This window comes from Genypterus blacodes, unplaced genomic scaffold (assembly GCF_046128005.1).
Source record: "Genypterus blacodes isolate CSIRO-AG114 ecotype Tasmania unplaced genomic scaffold, CSIRO-AGI_Gbla_v1 ptg000053l_1, whole genome shotgun sequence".
Lineage (NCBI taxonomy): Eukaryota > Metazoa > Chordata > Actinopteri > Ophidiiformes > Ophidiidae > Genypterus > Genypterus blacodes.
Window position 1 is genome coordinate 4,180,837 of NW_027466865.1, and position 20,854 is coordinate 4,201,690.

The 20,854-nt window shown below is 45.6% G+C and overlaps 1 protein-coding gene across 2 annotated transcripts; it reads right to left on the reverse strand.

Annotated features, from left to right (window-relative positions):
• Nucleotides 1–117: 117 nt before the first annotated feature.
• On the reverse strand, nucleotides 118–19,654 carry camsap1b (calmodulin regulated spectrin-associated protein 1b). Of its 2 annotated transcripts, none has more exons than XM_076150814.1 (18): nucleotides 19,266–19,654; nucleotides 17,952–18,117; nucleotides 14,335–14,597; nucleotides 11,054–11,215; nucleotides 10,608–10,688; nucleotides 8,296–8,437; nucleotides 7,904–8,043; nucleotides 7,652–7,748; nucleotides 7,286–7,409; nucleotides 6,783–6,868; nucleotides 6,380–6,464; nucleotides 3,795–6,093; nucleotides 3,576–3,712; nucleotides 3,278–3,492; nucleotides 2,867–2,969; nucleotides 2,663–2,775; nucleotides 2,373–2,491; nucleotides 118–2,248 (listed from the first exon to the last, which is right to left on the reverse strand). In XM_076150814.1, the coding sequence occupies exons 2-18, from the start codon at nucleotides 18,115–18,117 to the stop codon at nucleotides 1,943–1,945; spliced, it is 4,638 nt and encodes a 1,545-aa protein (XP_076006929.1). In that variant the 5' UTR covers nucleotides 19,266–19,654; the 3' UTR covers nucleotides 118–1,942. The 2 variants fall into 2 exon arrangements, with proteins under 2 accessions (XP_076006929.1, XP_076006928.1); XM_076150813.1 differs by having other exon boundaries at nucleotides 7,253–7,409.
• Between the last annotated feature and the right edge of the window lie 1,200 nt (nucleotides 19,655–20,854).

The following is a 20,854-nucleotide window of genomic DNA, read 5'->3' on the forward strand; positions in this document are numbered from 1 at the left end:
AAAAATGAAATTGTGATTTTATTCCCTTGAAAATTTATTGTTTCAGTGCTTCCGTTTGAAAATAAATAACATGGCATGGGATCAAGGATGTAAAGTACACTAGTAACAAAAATGGTGACCAATGCCAATACAATCTTTTAGTAAACATAAAATACACACGCATACAATAAAAGATCTACCAGCTCCCTCAAAAATAAACTCATCCAATTGCAGCAAAATGCAGAAATCAAGTATTCTGTTGTTGGAGACAGCAGTAGTATCAATGGAGGCCCTTCAACTTGAGTCAGTATCAAATCTTAGTGTTTGGAGCGAAACAACAGCAGACTGAGGGGCAAAACCATCTTTTGTCATCGAGTGTTTAGGCTAAAATTCCACTTTTTAAATCCCCCCTACAAACAAGAATAAAGTGCTTGTGCAACACTTGTGGTTGTTCTTCAGGCCAACAAATGGTTTCCAACAAAAAAAGCACTTTGATGTTGAAAGACAGCGAGAGCGAGAGAGAGAGAGAAAAAGAGAGAGAGAATGTGGCAGTGTTAGTGTAACACCTCAGAGGAATGTTCTTTAATGTTGGTACATGACTGAACCACAGTCCCCCACCCACACACACTCACACATGCACACGCACACACACTCAGCCCCCCTTAGTGAATATGTGAAATACTGTCATTCAGACCGATTCCAGTGGAGTGCACACACTCTTCGCAGCAAGAGTGGGGTCTCCCTGGGGTTGGGACGTGGATGGGGGACAGACGGGGGACAGACGGGGGACGGGGGGGTTACATTGCATGAGAGAAGCCTTCAATATGTGTGTTCATGAGTGCACCTTTATACAGGACAATCCAAGAGTGCCCAGTGGAGAGAAAACACAACTAAGCTCTAAACATCAGAGAAATCCCGTTATGATGAAAACACATAACATCAGCTCGAACACTAGACCACGTCGCTTTAATTTAAGTAGAGAAAAAAAAAAAGCAAAAATGGAACAAAAAAGCATAATTTCTGTACCAAAGCCGAGCATTCAGCCTCTTCCAACGCTCTCACTACAGAGGACGCTTTGACAAATAAAAAGCTAAGCGTTTAAAATGACCGCTGTGAGCGTTTTCCTTTGCTATACACACACCCAGTGCTACATAATCAGCGTCTAGTTTAAAAAAGCGGGTGAATAAATAGACGATAGAGCCACGATGCATGGAAGGCCAGAGAGACGGCGGAGAGACAGAGGAGCTCCCCGCTGACAGAGACATTTAAAAAAAGAAGGTTCAGAGCAGCAGGTCCCACAGCAGATCCCCCGGTGAGGCAGGATTGGGTAAAGCCAGGCTGCTCCACCGGGTCAGAGTCCAAACAGGAAGAGGCCGCGGTTGCCGTGACAGCCGAGGAGTTCAGTAGCGTGGTACAAACGTCACGCGCCCGCGTCCCCCCGGGAGAGGATCGAAACAGAGAGCCCGGAAAGGGAGGGAGGGAGGGAGAGAGGGAGGGAGGGAGGGAGGGAGGGAGGGAGGGAGGGACGTGCTGCAGCTGAACTCGAGCGTGACGGTGCCAAACTAATAAATATTTCCCCTTAAAATGATATTCCACCACATGAGCGAGAGGGAGAGAGAGAGAGAGAGAGAGAGAGAGATGCCACATGCTGACAGCCGTGGTTATTGTAGAAAAACGGCGGCGGACCTGAAAGGACCTGAACAGATCGCACTGAGATCACAGAAGAGACACTGAAGAAAATTCAGCCAAAATTATTTTACTGCAAGCACCCGTCAGGCCGCAAACCATTTGCCTTTTTCCTGCTTTAGCTCCGCCTACAGGCGAGTGCTCGTCCCGTAGGCACGGCCTCTCCCGAGAGGGTTTTTCAGACCGAGAGCGGTGGTTTGCTTGGTCGTGGGCGTCAATACAGTCCATCCAGGAAACAAGCATAACGGGGATAGATGATCCGGGAGATGAGGGGTTTCTACAATCCGAATTTCCCACTTTTCTTTGGCACGGTGCCTCTCTTGGCCTGCCACAGGTGGTTGTGGATGGTCAGGGCGTCCACGCTGACTGACACAGTCTTGGCAGGGATGACGGTGAACTGTTTGCGGTCCGAGCTGTACTTGTAGAGCTTGTCGATCATCTTCTTGCTGATGCTCTTGGGTCCCGTACCCGTCAGCTTCTGGATCTCCTCCGTGTCCGGGAAGTACGAGTAGAGCGCCCGGAACTGGCAGCCGCCGTCGCGAAACAGGATCATCAGGTGGTTGGAGTCACACTTCTCCAACTCCTAATGGGAGAAGAGGAAGCGCAAAGGAAGGAGTCGTTATCTATGCGTTATTACATTTTAGCCAACGTGTTGGAGGAGCGGGCTTGTTGAATCCTAAACTGCTGGTTCCAAGCCTAGAACTGACCTCTAGGATCTGGTTCTTCTGGGGCTCATTGACTTTGCCGGCCAGGCAGCAGTGGGAGATGGCGTTGTGGATGATGGGCTTGTTGGACTTGGCACTGGGCTCCTTGAACAGTTTAGGCCCTAAAGGACAAAAAAGACAATTTGGCGATTATGCAACAAGATGGTGGAGAGAATCACCAGAGAATCACACAGAGTTCACTTGATGCAGATGATGATTGGGACATTTTCAATACCACAGCTGTACAGCAGGAGAAAGCTAAATAGGAGAAACAGTGAAATGTGTGTACTGACCAGTATACTCAGCCATGGAGGTGATAGACGACGCCGTGGAGCCATTGTCCCAATCTCGCTCTGCAGTTCGACAGTTACTACGACTCCCTGGAAACGACTCCACCGAGTCACAGCTAGAAGATGAGAAAACGGTTCTCTCAATGCTGTTCATGATACGACCACGGTACTTATTAAACTCTAGCACTCACAGAGCGAATGACTTACCGCTGGGATCCGGCCCCTCCAGAGTTGACGCTGTCTGCCTCGTTGGTGGCAGCTGAGGCCAGAGACAAACTGGAGCCTGACTGGTCGTTGCTCAGGTTGTCAGCTATGTTGAGGGAAGAAGACGAATCAGTGCATTTTGTAAAACTCTACTCAAGTTAAGATGCTTCTAAAACCCTTTAATACAATCACAGCTATCACATTTTCAAACCAGACATTGCATCACATCAGTCCCCATAGACACAGAATGGATTGTTTCCAGTTCTTGTAATGGCTTCTTCTTCTTTATTACACTCAATATTCAATTCAATAATTCATCTCATCCCCAAATTCAGTCCGTAATGAGCAGCATGACAACTGTTGACAGGAACTAATGACAGGAATGAGAAATGAAGTGCTGTGACGTCATCTTACGTGTGGAAGAGCACTTGGAGTAGGTGTCGCTGGAGGACTCCTCCCTGAGCACCGTCTTAGGTCTCTGTTTCTGCTTGGGCTTGGGGGTTTTGGGCTTGACGAGGCCTTGCTCCTCCATTATCTCCTGCTGCTTCCGCCGCAGAAAGTCCTGCTTGATCAGTTCCCGCCGTGTCTTTTCCTCTTCTTTGCGTAGGCGATCCTCCTCAGCCTTGCGTCTGGTAAAGAGAAGCAGATTTTTAACATTTGATATGAAAGGAATAATCGGAATCCTTGCGTCAGCTGTGGACAAATGCCTTACCTGGCTTCGTCTCGTTTGAGCTCCGATTCCACCTCAAGATGCAGTTTGCGAAGTCGAGCCTCCTCAGCTTTTTTCTGCTGCTTCAGTAAGAATGCTGCCCTCTTCTTAGCCAGCTCATCCTCTGCTTTCTGTTCATCCTACAAAACAAGAAGCCAAACTTGACATCTTTCGGACTACGGCAACAACACTCTTTTGTTTTTATTTTCATCCCAAAGTTACCTTGAAGAAGAAGCCCAAGACTGACTTCTGCTCTCCATCAGTTCCATCTGTGGTTCGGTCCTGATCAGCTCCCTCTCCCTCTGGGGTCTTCAGTTCTGACAGGTCCACCTCGATCAGGTGAGACTTGCTGCGCTGCGTCTCCTCCGATGGCATGTTCTCTTTCCCCGATCCAGCTGGTGAACTGAGCTCGGAGTCCCTCGGGGTACTGGAGAGGCACTCGTCAAAGGACACTTCTGGACCAGCCACTATACCCAGGTCCACTCGAGTGGGAAGGCGCATGTTGGCCTCATCATGAAGCCTGAAGTTGGCGCTACGAATGTGGCCAGAACCGGGCCTGTCGATTGTCTCTCCTGCTGTGGTGTTCCTGGGGCTGGGGATGTCATGCTGCTCCGTCCTGGGGGACCGGCCCCCAGCCAACTGCCTTGGGTGTGGTAGACTCTCTGACCCGCTGTGTGTGGGGGTGATGGTCCTAGCAGCTGCATGCCGGCTCTGCTCCTTTGCGATCTTCAGCTCGGATGGTTTAGACCTGGAAACTCGTGCTGAGGTCAGCTTCGGGGGCTTCCTGTTTGGGACGGTGCCTGTGGCTGAGAGGGGCTCCATTAAGTGAAAGGCGGTCCCACCCTTAGAGTCGATGTTCTTATTGCCGGTGGGTTGAGGTGTTGGCGGTCCACCAGGGGGCGACTGTACATTCTGTTTCATCAACAACTCCTGCTGGAGAGACAGTTGCATCATTTGTTGCTGGATGCTGCCGATGGCGTCATTCAATAGTTCAATGGAGCGGCTGCACTCGTTGAGGTCCAACTCTTCCTCTAGATGGAAGCTTCCGCTGTTCCCTTTCTTGTCTGTTTCTAAGGCACCTGGTGGGGTGGCTGCCTCCACCTCTCTGTCCACCCTCAGGGTGTCAACGCACATATCATCTTTAGTCGTTGTTGTTGTTCCTTTCTCCCCATTAACCTCCTCTTTGGAGATGGCTACTTTGAGTGGATTGGGCAGTGTGTCACACTTGCTGCCGCCTTTCTTAACAATGTGCAAGAAAGCTGCCTTGCCCAACTTCTGCCTCTGTCTCGCCGACAGCACTTCCATCTTCTTCTTTTGGTGCTCAATGGCACGTCGCTTCTCCTCCAGTTGCATGTGGAGCTGTACAAGCTCAGAGGCCAACACAGTAGCACCCATGTCACCTGTTCGATGGCCTCCTGCCATGGGCGACGAGGGGCTCTGGTCTCTTTTAAATCTCCAGGAAGAGTTCAGAGGCCCGCTGCTCTCCGATCCATCTGGTGTGGTCCTTTGGGAGCTGGAGGCACTGGAGCGTAGATCATGATTGCTGCCAAAACGCTGCTGTTGAGCTTTGCGTTCAGCGAAGGAGGTCATACGGATACTGCCGCTGGCCATGCTGCTGGCCTGGGAGTGTGTGCTGAGGCAGGGACTCGAGCGCCCACTGCCATTGTTTACATCTTTGTCTTTGTCCTCGTGCTCTTTTACATTCATGTCCTCTTGGAGTTTGGCCGATTCTTCTTCTTCATCTTCCTCGTCGAATGCTTTCCTGGACCAGTTGGGGTCTTTAGTGGTAACTGCTTCGTCCAAGTCCTCCTCATCCACGTCCTCCAGCTCAGGCCCAAGATCCTGACCAGGCTTTGGTTCATCAGAATCTGAATGGAGGTAGAAACCCCCAGCTGGCTCACTGGATACAAGTTCCACGGGCTGGAAATGCTCCTGGACCTGAGGAGGCTCCGACACCAAGTGGGTCTCATCAGTCGGGTTGGGGAAGGTTTGGTTCAGGCCGGCGGCAGCTTTCCTACGAACAACTGATGTGGGACCATCTCCTCGACGCAGCGAGCCCCGTCCTAAAGAACGGGGCACTTCTCCACTCTCCTCCTCCTTGTTTAGGCATACAGATTTCTCTTTGGCTGTTTTCAGCACAGCAGGCATTAGTGGTTCTAGGTAAAAGCTATCCGGTTCAGTTCTGGATTCGACCGCGGGTTTCGCTCCGGCCGCAGCAGCCGCCTGCAGCCCATCGACCTGTTGAGGGTCTGCAGGAGCCTCAGAAGAAGCTGCTGAGGGAGTTCCATCCTCATCCTCAATGTTAACATTTCCCAATAGACTGTGGCCGTTAATCTTCCGCGCAGCAGCCAGGGACGGTTGGTGGGCAGACGTTTGGTGTTTGGGTGTGACATTCAGGACATTGGACGCCAGACTGTCTTTACTTATGGAGCGGGCCAGACTCACGCTGTCACCAGAGGCTATGTCTGCGTCGCTGTCTGTGGCCGAGTGGAACGGGTAGGGGTTCAGTGTGGACATCGGTCTGCACAAGAAGGGAGCACAGGGAAAATCTCATTCATGGCCTCACTACAATAAAGGTACTTGTATAAAATGTATGACACAAGTTCAATTCATTTTCTCATTCTACACACATATCCCCAAATTTTCTCCTACAACCCAGGAAGATGCATTTTCATCCAAAGTCCATCTCCGTTATATACATTAAAGCTCTCTCTCTCTCTCTCTTTACATATAGAAAATAAATGAATTCTTGACTTTATACTCGAGCACACACTTATCAAAAGCCCTTTGTCCAGTCTGTACTGTACCTCTGCCTCTTATCAGGCCATGCAATGACAGAACCTCTGGGTTGTCCGTCCACCTGAGTCAGCGAGTTGGAGCGGTTCCTTAGACCTACCGAGAAACACAGGTTACTCGTCTCAGGAGGCGTGGAGAAACAGATGGTCACAACTCGACTGGCATTACAAGTTGACATGAATATGACAAAGGATGTGTTAAGATCCAAATATGAATACGATTTAGACATGGGTAGGTTTGACAATGTGGCAAGCAACACAGCTTTTTGACCACAGGTTTGACTTAACATTAAAATGAAACTTAGCTAGTTTTTGTCATGCATGTGAAGAAGTGACACATCTATGATGAAGAGGACAAAGTGCCACTACAGTGCGAGTGTAAAAGTGCAAAAGCCGACTCAATGGTGGCTCTCACCTGCACTGTCCTCTCCTTGCTGTTTTTGTTGCCTCTGTCTCAGGGGCAGGAGTGGGTGTGAAGGACTGAATGTTGGACCCCCTTTACTGGAAATCAAAAGGAAACTAAATCAATACATTTAGACCGACAAAAGCCATGTTACCGTCTGATAGTGTAGTGTGAATTTAGAGTAGAATGTTTACACAATGTTATGTGATCCCAAGAGTAAAATTCAGACAATCCAGCAAAAACACACCCAAGCAAATGATGTGGAAAACAGAAACATTGCACAAGACACAGTGCCACACAGGTCTTGATGCAACATTAAGCGATGGAGAAGTCACAGGGTTAAAGATGTCCCATGAGAATGAAAGACCAAGAAAACTCTGCAATAACAATAAACCCCTCTATCTTTGGAGAGCTGCTATAACGGGTTAGATCATTGTGAACATGCTGGAATGGAATGAGAAGGAGAGCGGGAGAAGACTTACAGGGAATCAGACTCTTCAGGGTGCAGGAAGTACCTGTTACAGACTTCGGGGTTGCTCTGGTTATCGCCGGCGCCGGGGCTGACCAGGAAGCTTCGCTTTGTGGCGTTGGAGATGGACACTGATGGACGAGCACTCTTAGGCTGAGCGCTGGTTTGAGCTGAGGAAGGAGGGAAGAGAATGAATTCAGCGCAAATCTAGATTCTACAGGATCCAAAAACTGGACTGGCACCATGCTGTACTTGACTTGACTTACTAATAGCTGTTAAATTTGTTAGTCCAAATTTGCCAACATTAACATTAGATGTGGATAAGAAAAAAAAGGGGAAATGTGATATTTTGATACAACAGCCTCTCTAGCATACAGCATGTACGCCATGACATTCCCATTGTGATGCCTACCATCTTTAAGCTCTTGTAGATCTCTGGGTTGGACAAATTCTGGCTTCACGGTCTCAAACCACCAGAAGAGTTCGGCGATGAACACCATGACATTGTGCTGTAGAGAATACACAGGCAGCGTGTTAGAAATGAGTCAGTGCAGAATCTTAATCATCATACAAATTGAATCCAATCCTGTTTCTTAAAATCTGTTGAATATGTAGTTGAATAATAATAATAATACTATTCTATAAACGTAGTATGTCATTCTACCTTAAGCACTAGTGGTGCATAGAGCATGTCCTCCGTGCTCAAGTAGAAACTTTTATTCAGATACTCGCTGGCAAACTCTCTGAGTAGCTGGATGTTGTACAGACTGTCAGCAATGGATGTTACCTCCTTCAGGCAAATATCTGTTCAAGCACGCAAGCAGAGAGTTAGAACAGGAAGCAACTCTATGACTTCATGGCTATAAATGTTGCAGTGGAGTGTTGACAGTAAGACAAATGCAGCGACCAGAATAACATCACACAGGCATATTAACTCCAACATGTCAAGGGAAATTACAGAAACTTTATTTCAGAGCAAATGGAAATAAATATGAGGAAACAGACTATTAAAAGTGGTTGTGTGTGTATGTGTGTGGGACCACACATGCAGCCTACCCTCTAGCTTCATGAGATCTGGGCAGTAGTAGTGGACAACAGTGAGAAGTGCAGCTCCGTCACACACATCCCTCATCAGGTCTTCCAGCAGTGCGAAGAAGGGTAGCTGTCGCCCTGAGGCGTGCTCTCTGCGGTACCGCACCTAACCACCAGAGGGAGAGCAATGCTGAAATGTGCAGGAAAAAAATGCACCACAGCTACACAATTGTGTGTTGGATCGAAAAGACGCATTGCAAAATACAGGGGTTCACAAATACCAATCTCTTTTGTGATGAGATTCATGTTTCACTCAACAATGCTCTACCTCAACTCAGGATTCTCCCCAACTTTGGAAACAAAAGGTAACTGGTGAAGTTTGTATTAAAATGATCAATTCCAGATTTAGTGAATTTTTCCCGATGTGGTGCTTCTGAATGACAAAGTGTCATGGCACCAGGGTGAGCCAGCTTAGGGAGAACCCTGAAGACGTAGTTAAAGTGTTGAGATACAGGTGTGGATGTTGGAGTAGTGATGTGAACACAGAGTGGATGGTGAGCTTCCCTCCAGCCTTATGTGAAAGTCTACAGTCAGCCGTCCAATCCAACCAAGCAACAAGAACAAGCTGACAGAGTGAATGCAGGGAGTCAGTGGCCCATTTTTGGGAAGTGTGTGTGTGTGTGTGTGTGTGATTAGAACAGAAACTCGGTCACCCCAAGATACTACCCAAACCGCTGGTAGAGATTAGCATTTGCAGTGTATGTTCTCTATTTTCCACATGATGGAATTTGCCAAACTCATCAACAACAATAATAAAGAACAATGAAGGCTGGTTCCTCTATACTCATTATGGAGAATGAGGATTACAGACCTCTGATCTAAAGCAATACAAATGTAAGCTCCACTGAACACTCTTACAGGATTACCTACAGTGTCTTCATGTTTCATACAAACACTGACCTTTGTAGAATTAAAACTGGGCAATCTCAATCTGAACTAGCAAGACAGACCTCCAGAAACAGGAAACTGATATGGGTAAAGGTCAAAACAATATCCAATAATAATTTGGCATATTGAAAAATGGTTCTATCATTTAGCGTGCATATTGTATACATGAGAGTGAAACCAGACGAGACAAACAGCGCAGTGCAGCCTAGCAGCTACAAAGACAATGGCCTAAATAACTGACAAATGTGCTTCAGCAGAGCTATTTGGAGGCCATTCCTCATTACACTTAGCCAAAATTAAAACCAACGCATAGTAGCCCTACTGCCAGCCTTGTTCTACAAAAGTGAGGCGTTCCCTAACTGAGGTGGCTTTGCAGGAGGACCTGCTGTGCCACTTTGGAGAGCTCCTCTAGCTCCAGCATGCAGTGGGGCCAGCTTGTGCATGACGTCGAGCCTGACATACGAACACATTGAGCAGAGAAACTACCAGAAGTGAGCGTGGCCGAAGAGGTAAAAGTGTGAGAGCAGAAGAGAGACCAGAGGAGGGATGATATAGCAAAACAGCGAGGTGTCAACGGTGGGATGGGATTGCAAAGCAAAGAGAGGCGTAGGCATGGATTTGCTTTCTCTGGCAATCGAATTACACGCAAAACACGCGCACAGACATACGCACACACACTCTCTCAACACACACAGAGCAAATCCACATGAGCCACTTGAGCTTGAAATGAGATAGCACACATTGCGTACCAAAAAGAATCATATTTAAAAATGTCCAAAAGGTCGGAACACCTTTACACCAGTGTAAAACATTTGCCACAAGGGGAAAAAAACTGATAAAACGGAAAAAAAAAAAAAACTGTCAGGTATCTCCACCTTGCTGACACACTGGCTACAAGCAGCACAGAATGAGCCTGATGAGCCATGGTGGAGTGCAAACGCACATCAACACAGAGTAATGCGTGCGAGGGGGAGAGAGGGTACAGGGGGGCTGGCATCCAACTTACAGGGACTAGCTTCCAATACCATTTGGAGGGAGACTATCCAGTTTGCAGGGATAAGAGAGGGGGGGGGGGGGGGGGGGGGGCAGATGAGGAACAGGAGCAGAAAGATAAATAGGTCAGAGGTCAAAGACAGAGGCTTGTTCTGCTTCCGGGGTTAGACGAAGAGAGAGAGAGACACAGCAGGGTCAGAATAACTCCAAGATGCCATTCAGGAGAAACGTTCCTTATGAAATCTGAAAGCTCACACACACACACTTTCTTATTCAAAATCAATTGTTTGATGATAAGAAAGACCAACCTGGATAAAGGCAAGTCTACTGAGGGAAACTATTTTTCAAAAAGGGATCATTTTTGTTATTTCTCAATCAAAAGGGCAAAGCCTTACCTTCTGGTGGCTAGGAGACTCCAGAGGGTGGTGCTTGACTTTGTGTTCCCTATCTGTTATCTCCCTCATCTTCATGTTCACCTGCAGAAGAAGTTAAGACATTACCATCATTAACCAGAAGTAAGGAATGAAATCCATGTGTGGGCATCATGATGATTAACGGACACACTGCGGCCTGGGCCTGGGCCTGGACCTGGACCTGGACCAGATCAGCACTCGGGTACCTATTTGTCTGTCTATGGGCTCTACTGACAATCAGGGTTTGGGAAAGAAGAAACATTTATCACACAGTGTTGCCCAGATGCACAAAGTAATCAGGGGTAAAAGCCTCGTCTGCAGTCAGGGCTCTTTCAATCTTAGGGGATCAAAAAAAAAAAGAATGAAGAGTGTGTGTAGTGTTGCTGTGTTTCTTATTTTGGTTTCTACAGCGTGTGTTTTTTTTAAACCTTGTTGATCCAGAACACCATAGCATCTTCGAGGTCAAAAGGCAGCTCCTTGGAGGCGTTGAAGGTAGAGAAGCGCTTGACAGAGGCCACCACTTTCTCAATGCTGATCATTTCCACGGTGTAGGCCATCATCAGAGCATCAATCATGGGCATGTGAGCGCTCTGGGTGCAGGAGAGACAGAAACAACAGGATATTCAGTTATGGTATAGTTTCCGATTAATCCTGCAAGGACGGAAGCAGAGAGTGTAATAACAGGCTTGTTTCATAAGCCACCGACGTCCATTTTCCTCCAGTGGCTGGTCTTAACAGAATTTGAGTTGACTTGATTAGGTCATGACCACTGTGGATAAATGGGTTAGTTTGTCTCAGCAGACCAGCACAAGGAGGAGGGCTCACAAAAGATCCTGTTCAGTATTAAACAGTCGTACGGCTTTACCAAAAATTTAACTTCTCATTCAGCAGTGGGTGAAACATTGATGTTTTTTACATACTACACTTAAAACTCACTACTTCCTAATCCCACACACAGGCAGAGCAGGAGTCTCACCTCTCTAGAGCCCAAAAACCTGGGGCCTCCTTTATAAAGTCACATTTATAACGCCGTCTGCACACACACATGCAATTCCCCCTTTTAGAAATCAGTACTGAATGATGGACGTAAACCCAATACTGGTCTGGGAATCTTGAACTAAACTTAAGAAATGACAGCGACTAAAAGCATGCTCAAACAAATATAACATGCCACACTGAAACAGTGATAATCTGAATAGATAATCTTATTATTATTATTCAGAGCTTTTACCACAGTGTGATCTACATGGGCAAAACTACTTGAGCTTAAAAGGGCAGACAAGTGCAAACCTAATATTTGACAAAGGCTGAGCATACAGGATGCAGAAGGCTGCTTGGTTTCTGCTACGCCACTGGAGTGATGATTCACAGGGCAACAACTGGATTGTTAGTTTGACATGTTCAAAAGCAAGAAGAGGTTTTGAACTCGCTGCAATTTTGATTCAGTGATATATCGGCATTTTATCAAAGTGACAAATGACTTGACTTCAAATGGAGGATACCATTTGTTAAGGAGTGGAATAAAAACCGACATAATGCAAATATAATAAAAAGAATGATTAGACTTTAACAAGCCTCTGCCACTGTCCTGACAAGACAGGGGACTACCTGCAGGGACTGGGACAAATTTACAAATGCACCAGTTAGAAAATGTAGGTTGCTATGTAACCGCCTCATCAGCATGTTTGGATGGGGTTTCTCAGCTGCAGCAGTCCATCAGAGATAAGCAGCAGCGTCCTGCTCAGGGCGTTCCGGCCTCTCGCCTGGCTTTGTGTCTGGCTGCTTACACGAAGGTCTGCGCAGATTATTTTGTCGGGCCCTTGGCAGGAAGGGAAGCGGCAGCACACACAACCCTGACTCGGCTGCCTGCGTAGAGAAAGGCCTCCTCGATACTATTTCTGGTTTCCATGGCAACAACAATAAAAATAAGTACAGTAGAGGAAGATGGCTAGAGGAAAAGTGTGCCAGTGTTCATTCTATCCTGTTTCAAGTACTCTCTGTGAAGCTGTGAGACATTTGATATCATTACCACAGAGGCGGCTGCTCGGTGCTTTATTCAAAATACTGACGTGGCTGTGTTGATTCAGGCGATGACCCAGAGGAAACAGGTTATACACAAAAAGACATTCAGCCCGTTTAAGAGCCAATCTGTGAAAACATTGAAATTCAACTCATGTATGATGACAGTCAGCAGAAACATGCCCTCGGTTTCCTTCCCGACACGACTCCTCTATCGAAATATTCATTGTCACCAGCGAACATGTTCAGTAAACGCTCTTTTCCAGGCCGACATACTGAAAAAGTCAGTTAGAAAATACCTGTGACAGCAAGTATTTTGGCGGCAGCAGCAGCGTAAGCCTCTGGACACCGACGTCCCAGATTAAACTGCCTGCTCAGACCAGCTATAAGCCCCATTTGTATTAGGACTCATACCCATATCCTTTTCTCACAAACCAGACAGCAAATTATTTTCAAACAAGGTCATGAAATACTGGTTACTTCCAAATATGGAAAGTAGAGCAAGGTGGATGGTTGTAGAGCGAGTTCAACTACAATTACAGGATGTCGGCGACACTACACAAGAGAGAGTGCTTGATTTCTGCTTATGATTATTAATATACGCACAAGGTCGTTTTAAGGGGTGGGACAGCTGGAGCAGGGGGTGATGGTTAGGGTTAAGGAGTTAAGGGGGGGAAATACCAGGGGGAAAGATGTTATGGTCCACAACAAAAAGGAATTTTTGTATTTAACTTTTTTAACCATTGCATTATTAAACAGAATGTCAGTGAAGATCAACAATATTGGTCAACCCTCACAATGTGGGTTGTTGGGTTGTTTTTGGGGTTGACGTGACAAAACCAGTTATCATGGCGTTCAACTGTAACCCAAGTGTTAATATAAAACCTTCCAGTACGGAATGAGAACAGGAGAGTTTACCCAGTGTCAAACTTCACCTCAATTCTCCCTTTATCACGTCTAGCTTTACAGACCTCAGGTTCTGTCTTGCAGAAAACAAAAGGAGAAACACTATACACATGGGAAAATAAACACATCAAAAGGTGTTATTTGCAGAGCCAGAACGCTCTTGGGGCAAAGCTCCACTGTGCTGCCCACGATAACAAACGCACCACAAGTACCAATCCCAGTTCTTCTACATGACCAGAGTGCAATTTTCATAAAAAGCGCTAAGGACGCAGGCACATCATTGGCAATACATGTTTCACTTAGCATCAAAAACAATTCTATATATCTCTATGAAATGTAAATTGAGCGGAAATGTCACAAGTGCATTTTGTCTCAAAGGTCTTAAAGGTTAAACTACGTAGGATCAATACACCAGACCGGTCCAGCCGCCCAAAACACGGTGGCAGAGATTGTGCAGCTGAAGAAAGGTAAGCAACAATGATTTGACTGTGGTCGGGAGCAGGAAGAGCTGAGGACTGTACAGCCAGGTAGCTTCTGGTCTGGTGTTATTCTCCTACAGCTGTTGAATTTTCTACTGGCAAATATGGTGTTCACTGCTGTTCTGTCAAAACTACTGAGTTACACTGAGCAGCTTAATCTAATAATTAAAGCTTGCCGTTATGCCAAACGTAAACAGTTAAACGCTGTATTCAACTCTTTCAGCAGTGCCACGGTCAAGCACCATCCCATCAATCCAAATAAAGCCATGAATCTCCCATCCCAAACGCTTAATTCATTCACTTACCATTTTGATAGGCACACAGGCCAGATCAGCCTCTGAGACACGCGTGTCGTCGCTCTCCACCACATTGATGCCTTTCCTGGACAGACAATGGATGACGGACACGTGGGACTGAAGAGAAGCTGCCTGCTCCGTGTTGAGGATTAGAGTGCAGACTCGGCAGTAGAGTTCACAGGATAATAGCAGGCGGATGACTGGTGGTTTGATGTGTTCCTGGTCGTACTGGTCCGTGTAGAACGGGTCCCGTAAGTCTTCAGGGATCTGGTCTGCAATAAAGAGAACAGCTAGGTGAACCAACACATCTCTTTTATTGACTACACTCAAAAATGTGAGGTGGTTAGATTACAACAGCAATATGAGCCCTTTCACATTAGAGATGTCATGATGTCAAAATTGTAGTAGATACCAATACCAGTGAAATTTAACGGTTCTCCATAGCAGTGTGATACCACAATAAGATGGAGAAATGCCATTGATCAACACCCTTTATCTATAAATGTTGCATCACTGTAATGTAATAAATCACACTTTCACTTAACCGTGTGCAAAGTTTTCAACAAAAGTATTTAGCAGCAGCTAAGAAGGTATTCAAGAGAATGTGAAGGAATACAGAAATATATCAAAGTAACACTGACTCACTAGGTGCAACATCGCCAATTACCCTTCAAGAAAAACAAAAGACAGGAACCTAAACCGATACAGTAAGAGTTATGTTTAGAGTTCTAGCTTTAATAGTTTTTGCCCCGTGTTGTGTGCCTCTGAAGCCTCTGTAATGGTTGGCTGTGTCTGCATTTGTCAGGCTGTCTCATGTTTCACATTTTATAATGAACAGCAAATACCCTGTTGTCCATTAACGTTTCAATTGATGTTATTACAGTCCACACCTATCTATCCGCTACAGGAATCTGTCAAGCACGCCACATAATATTTGTTTTGCCCCAGCTTTGGTTTACTTGGGGCAAACATGGACATTTGTAAACAGAGGCCACAGCTTGTGAACCAGCACAGGACTCTATTGGGACACTCAGACAGTAGCTTTGCTAAGCTAAGTCCTAAGAGAGAGCAGGCATCTCAGTTGCACGAATGTAACAATACTGAAGCCGCCAAGGGAAACAAACAATGACCTAGAGACAAGATCCTGCTGCTTTAGACATGGAGCCAGTTGCACAACCAGAAATCACTGCCATATAAGGGCACAAGACTAAGGGCTTGGCTTGAGGTATGCACAAACTAAACCCATACTCCTAGGTGAGAAACACACACAGGCGAGCTCAAAATAGGTCTTGCCAAAAAAAGCCCCAAAACTCAGACTTTTCTCTAAAATCCTGTTACCTGTAACATAATTGTACGTTGTGTTCTTAGTGTCCGCTTTTTAAGCCACTTGTTCAGTAGTTGACAATCCTTCAACATTAAAGCATGAAGTATCAGGCGCAGAACAATGCAGTAGCTGTTGTTGCTCAAAACACATCAGTCCAGTGCATTGGCATCCACATGTGTTGCCACAGCACAGGCCTTAGCAATATGCTGTCTGCCGCCGTGAATAAGGCCGCCATTGTGCAACGGCATTAGTCGATTAGGCCTAATACACAGCAGTGTGTGTCACTCCTGGAGAGCTGAGTTGGAGTATTTAAATACATTAGAACAGTGGGAGGGATTGTGTATGAAAACAAAGGCGTCTGGCCTGAGCTAGTCTTCACGTATGACTTCCCTCTAGAGAAATTGATGCTGTGTGGCAGCAGCCCCCCCATGCTCCTGCCACCACCACTCAGGATAACCAATTTACTGGAATGGGATGGAGCACAAAGATAGCCCGTTACAGCGGTGCCTGTATCAGGACATGCTGCAGCAGTCTGGGCCATCCATGCAGAGAGCATCCACACTGCAGAGAGCACAAGCAGGGCAAAGAGATACACAGCAGGACTGGTGATCTGCCTTCTACCACGAGGTGCCCACTCTCACTAATGTGTCTGGCTGTCTGGATGGATGTTGCTCAGCTTGGGAGCAGCTGTGGCACATGCAAAGGGAAATTGGGCAACAATGCATGTGCCCAGAGGTGGACATGAACACACTCAACAAGGAACTCACTCTGGTGAATACAGTCTAATCCCCGTAAGATGTCTGCATAGTTTTTTTTATTATGGCATCATGTCACAAAGCCTATTTACATGACACTACGTGTGTCCTCCTTTAGGCTGCAGGAGCTAAACAAACATCTGTGCAAAGTTGTTATTATGAAGGCAAACACCATATGAGCCATAGTGTGAAAAGACAATAGGGCAAATGTATTCAGTTCCCCTGGGGGAAGATAACTGCTGCTGCACCTGAGAGTTGCCGCCCTCTAAACTGCTAAAGCTTTGTGGTTTATGAATATTTACTTAATGGAAACCGCACCCAAAGTTCATCCATGATCGCATTATGTCCATTTGTACAAAGATGTCCTTGTGTTCCGTCTTCAGCCTGCCTCATCAGCGAGGCCCTGCACTGACAGAGAGCAAGGACATTCCTCAGAGTGAACTCATAGCAGACAAATGCCAATTAGCCTGGACTTGACATCCATGCGAAAGTCTATATGAGCCCATGTAATGCAACTGCATTCCATCTCAACATGGATTACAACTAGAAGTCCAACCTTTCTGGCAACTCTATTATGCATGCTTGAGTGATATTGATTTATTGATAGAAATCTGTCTAATGACTTCAGCTGCTATAATGAAACAGCAGAAAACAAAGAATGCCTACCGAATAATGAAGACATGACCAGAGATTACACTGATGCAACGGACGTGTAGCAAAACAGCTAATGTTAAAAATGAGCCATAGCTAGGTGAGGATTACACTGGGTTAAGGTTAAGGCTGGTTAAAATGGCCAATAGCAACCCTGCAGTAAAAGAATGGCAGAGCGCTGTGATCAACACTCTGAGCCACTCGTGATACACCTGACAGTCAGTCAAGAAGACGATGACTTTATAGACCAAAATCTATTATGTGAGCAAAGGTTACAAGCAGAAGGAAATTGGACTCAATATATTAAATAAAAATAGTATACAGTGAAAGATAATCCTGTTCACTGTGCCTACTATTTGCAGGTTTTTGCTTTTTAAAGCACATTGGCACAGAATCATTTACCAAGCTTTATATAACCATGCAGCCAAAGATAAGACATCAGAGCCAGTTACTTATGTTGATACTATCTTGAAAGGGAATGCGAGTGACTGTGTGTGCAGTGCAGATCAGTATTTTCCAGGCCCTGAGAACACCTTAACAAATATAGCCCAATGCTCAGTGCCAGTCAGTCACTGGCCCCGAATTGTGTTCATTCTCACTGGCGCACCGCTCACCCCAACAAGAATAGAAGGATCTGGCCATTCAGTGGGGTTTGCTTCATTGCCAAGTATCATGGGGACTCTATGTTGGCTCTTGCAGTCAATATTTCCCCGTTGACTTGGTGACATATTGCATTGTGAGTGAGTGAGTGAGTGAGTGAGTGAGTGAGTGAGTGAGTGAGTCGTAACTCCAGAGCACGTTTCAGAACTAAAAAGAACAGAACCACAAAGAATACATATAGGCCATAGAAGGGGTCTGTTTGAGATGTGTAAATAAATATTAATGAAATTACTTACCAATGCCATAGGCTTTGGCAAACAGCCATCGCAGGTTGGCATCGATCTTCGCTCTGGACGAATCGTACATCTCCAGTGGCACAACTTCCATTGAGCCTTCTGCAGCCCCAGCCAAATCCACTTTTCTCCTGATACTGTCCCCGCCAGCACACAAATCAACATCCATCTTTAAACACAAACAAGATACAGGTCACAAATGTGGAATACACTGAAGCTTAAAGTGCACAATTCAGGTGTTCTGACAAGGGGAATGTAAATTTGTCTTGTGTTTTGATGTTACCCTTAACATGGACAAATGCAGTCGTTTTTTTACGTTGAAAAGTACTGCATTGGAGAGGGGGAGTGCTAAGCATCTTTTTATCTGGTATTTACAATCAACATTTGGCAAGGTCAAGTTGACTTAATCTTGCAAAGTATAAATCACCGCATAATAACTTGCAGGACTCAAGCAAACTGTCATGTACTACGTAACCCACCGGTGATGAGCCACAGTTCATACACGAAATCATATGTCTAGGGAGGTCAGAAGTGGGAATGACGTCACTTTGGACCATCAGCTGTTCGTGCAACACGTTTGTTTTTCTTGCAATTTGAGACTCAATTAAGTCTGTCACTGAAACGTAATGATGTGGCGAGTATCTCTTTGAATTGTATGTGTCGTTATCAAATGTTACTGAACGTGAACCGGAATTTTCGAGTTGAGGGGGCGTTTTCTTTGGTTTTACCGAGTCGGAAGTTCGGATTTACGAGTGGCCCGAACGCAGCACCGTGATGTGCCAAAGCGCCTCCATCAAACCTGTTAACGCTCCAGAGACATGTACCACTTTCTGTGACGTGGAAGCCTGGATATTGGGCAAGCATATCAAATATTTGAACCACACTAATCTCGATGTGATGTCAATGTTGATAACAAGTGCAAGCACCTGCTGCTATCCACAATTGATGTACGATTTGCTTCCTTAACTTTGTCAGACAGGTATAACCTGTCAAAGTTAGCTCGCATCCCTTGTACTAACTTGTCGATAACGTTGCACCTTATTTTGTAGCTCGCTTCTTCGCTAAAGGATAACACCACAACAACCTTATAAATGTACCCAAGACTACTATTCTATCGTGAAAAACAATTTCAGCATGCATGAGTGGAAACACCTGGCAATGTATATGATTTGCCTGACATTAGCTAGACCTCCGTGTATGCAAATGTCAACCAAATAACGTTAGCTAACCGTTAGCTTGCTAGTGTGTAGCGGTGCTGCATTCACTGGCCACGATGACTGATGTGACGTTGGCTACCTGGAAAGCGTTGAACATTACCTTGGAAGGTGCGGTGTGTTTCCAAGTCACCCTTTGGCTCTGCGTGGGGGTAAACTATTAACCGACGATCCGAAATGTACAGTGACCTGCTGCGTAAAGAATATAGCAGCGACGCATCATAGCTTGCTAATGTTGCTAGCAGAGAGGCTGAAATCTGAATGGTCTCCTCCCAGCAACGAGACCCAATCCACGGCCTGTGTGACAACCGCTCCAGACAGGGAAGACTCTCCTCGTAAAGAAACGCGAGGACAAGCGGCTCGTCTGTTTAATGATCTATCTGTGTACAAAGCGCCTCATGTTAGGAATCCCGTCTGCGTGTCTGGGAGGCCCAGGCTGCGCAGCGCCATCCAGTGTGTTCGCGCTCTGCACACAGAAACCAAATTATTATCCCAGCCTTTGTAAAGAGGCGACTGCGCATGCGTGATTACATCGCTCTCTGTTGTTGGCAATACTGGTAAACACTGGCAGTCTAGCGATTAAAGCGAATGTGTTCAATCATGCCCGCTGAGGTCACTTGTTTATTTGTTTATCTGGATTATTTCAAAGGGGAATAGTGTAATATAAATGAGCATATTCCGTTATTATCAAAGCAAGGTGTTGCCCTTGTTGCGTTTGCATTACCGCCCTCTAGTGGTCAAGATGGTGGAGGCATTTGAGCCTCTGTTATTTTGTGCAGCAGTGTGCAGCTCACGAAAATAATTGTAAAATAATTGTAAAATGATTAGCATTTTGTGGACGCGAATCGCGAGCCGTGTCCGCTGATTGACCAATGAAGACAGTGGTACTAAGCTTTGCAGTGTGGCAATATAAATAGTTTTAGTACAAAGGCTGGAGTGGAGCCAGGTTTGATCCCAGGGGAGTTACATATAGGATCAGGGTAATAAGCTGATGCAGTCTTCCACGTTGTGATGCCTATCCAACAGATATATTGCCAATATCTATAATTCTCAAGTGAAAGTGAAAGTATTGTGAAAATCTCACTCAGACTACAAGTTTTCTATGTTTTTAAAATTCAAAATTACATTACAAATTAAATGACTATAAGATAAGTCACAGTTCCATATCTGAGTTGCAGTGCACACAGAATGTCACCAAAAACGTTTGGAATGTATACATGTTTATTGATTATAGCCCATCCTACCCTCCTTTGGTTTCAAAAAGCTGTAACAGTCAGTGTAGCATGATGCGATAAAAATAATGTTGGTCGTGTTTCCATTGACCTGTGTTTGATTGTTGCACCAGGGCAGGAAGAGTTACTTTAAAAATATATTCCGCACAATTACCTGGTCTGGGAGGAACAAGGACAGCTATACGAAAATATTCATTACAATAACTTCTCAGAGAGCTATAGATGGTGAAACGCTGGCCCAATCTTTTGTGTTTGTCCTTTGTATCAGAACAATAACAAGCTTTGTTTGCATAACAGCATTTTATGGAAACACCAGTGCCAATTCACGTATGACTTTTGTCGACTTCTAAAAAATGTGCATATGCTTTGTGTAAAACCGGCAATGGAAACCAACTGGTGAAACAGTTTGTGTACCTTCCCAAAATTTCAACATTTTCTGATAAGGTAAAATATGTATCCT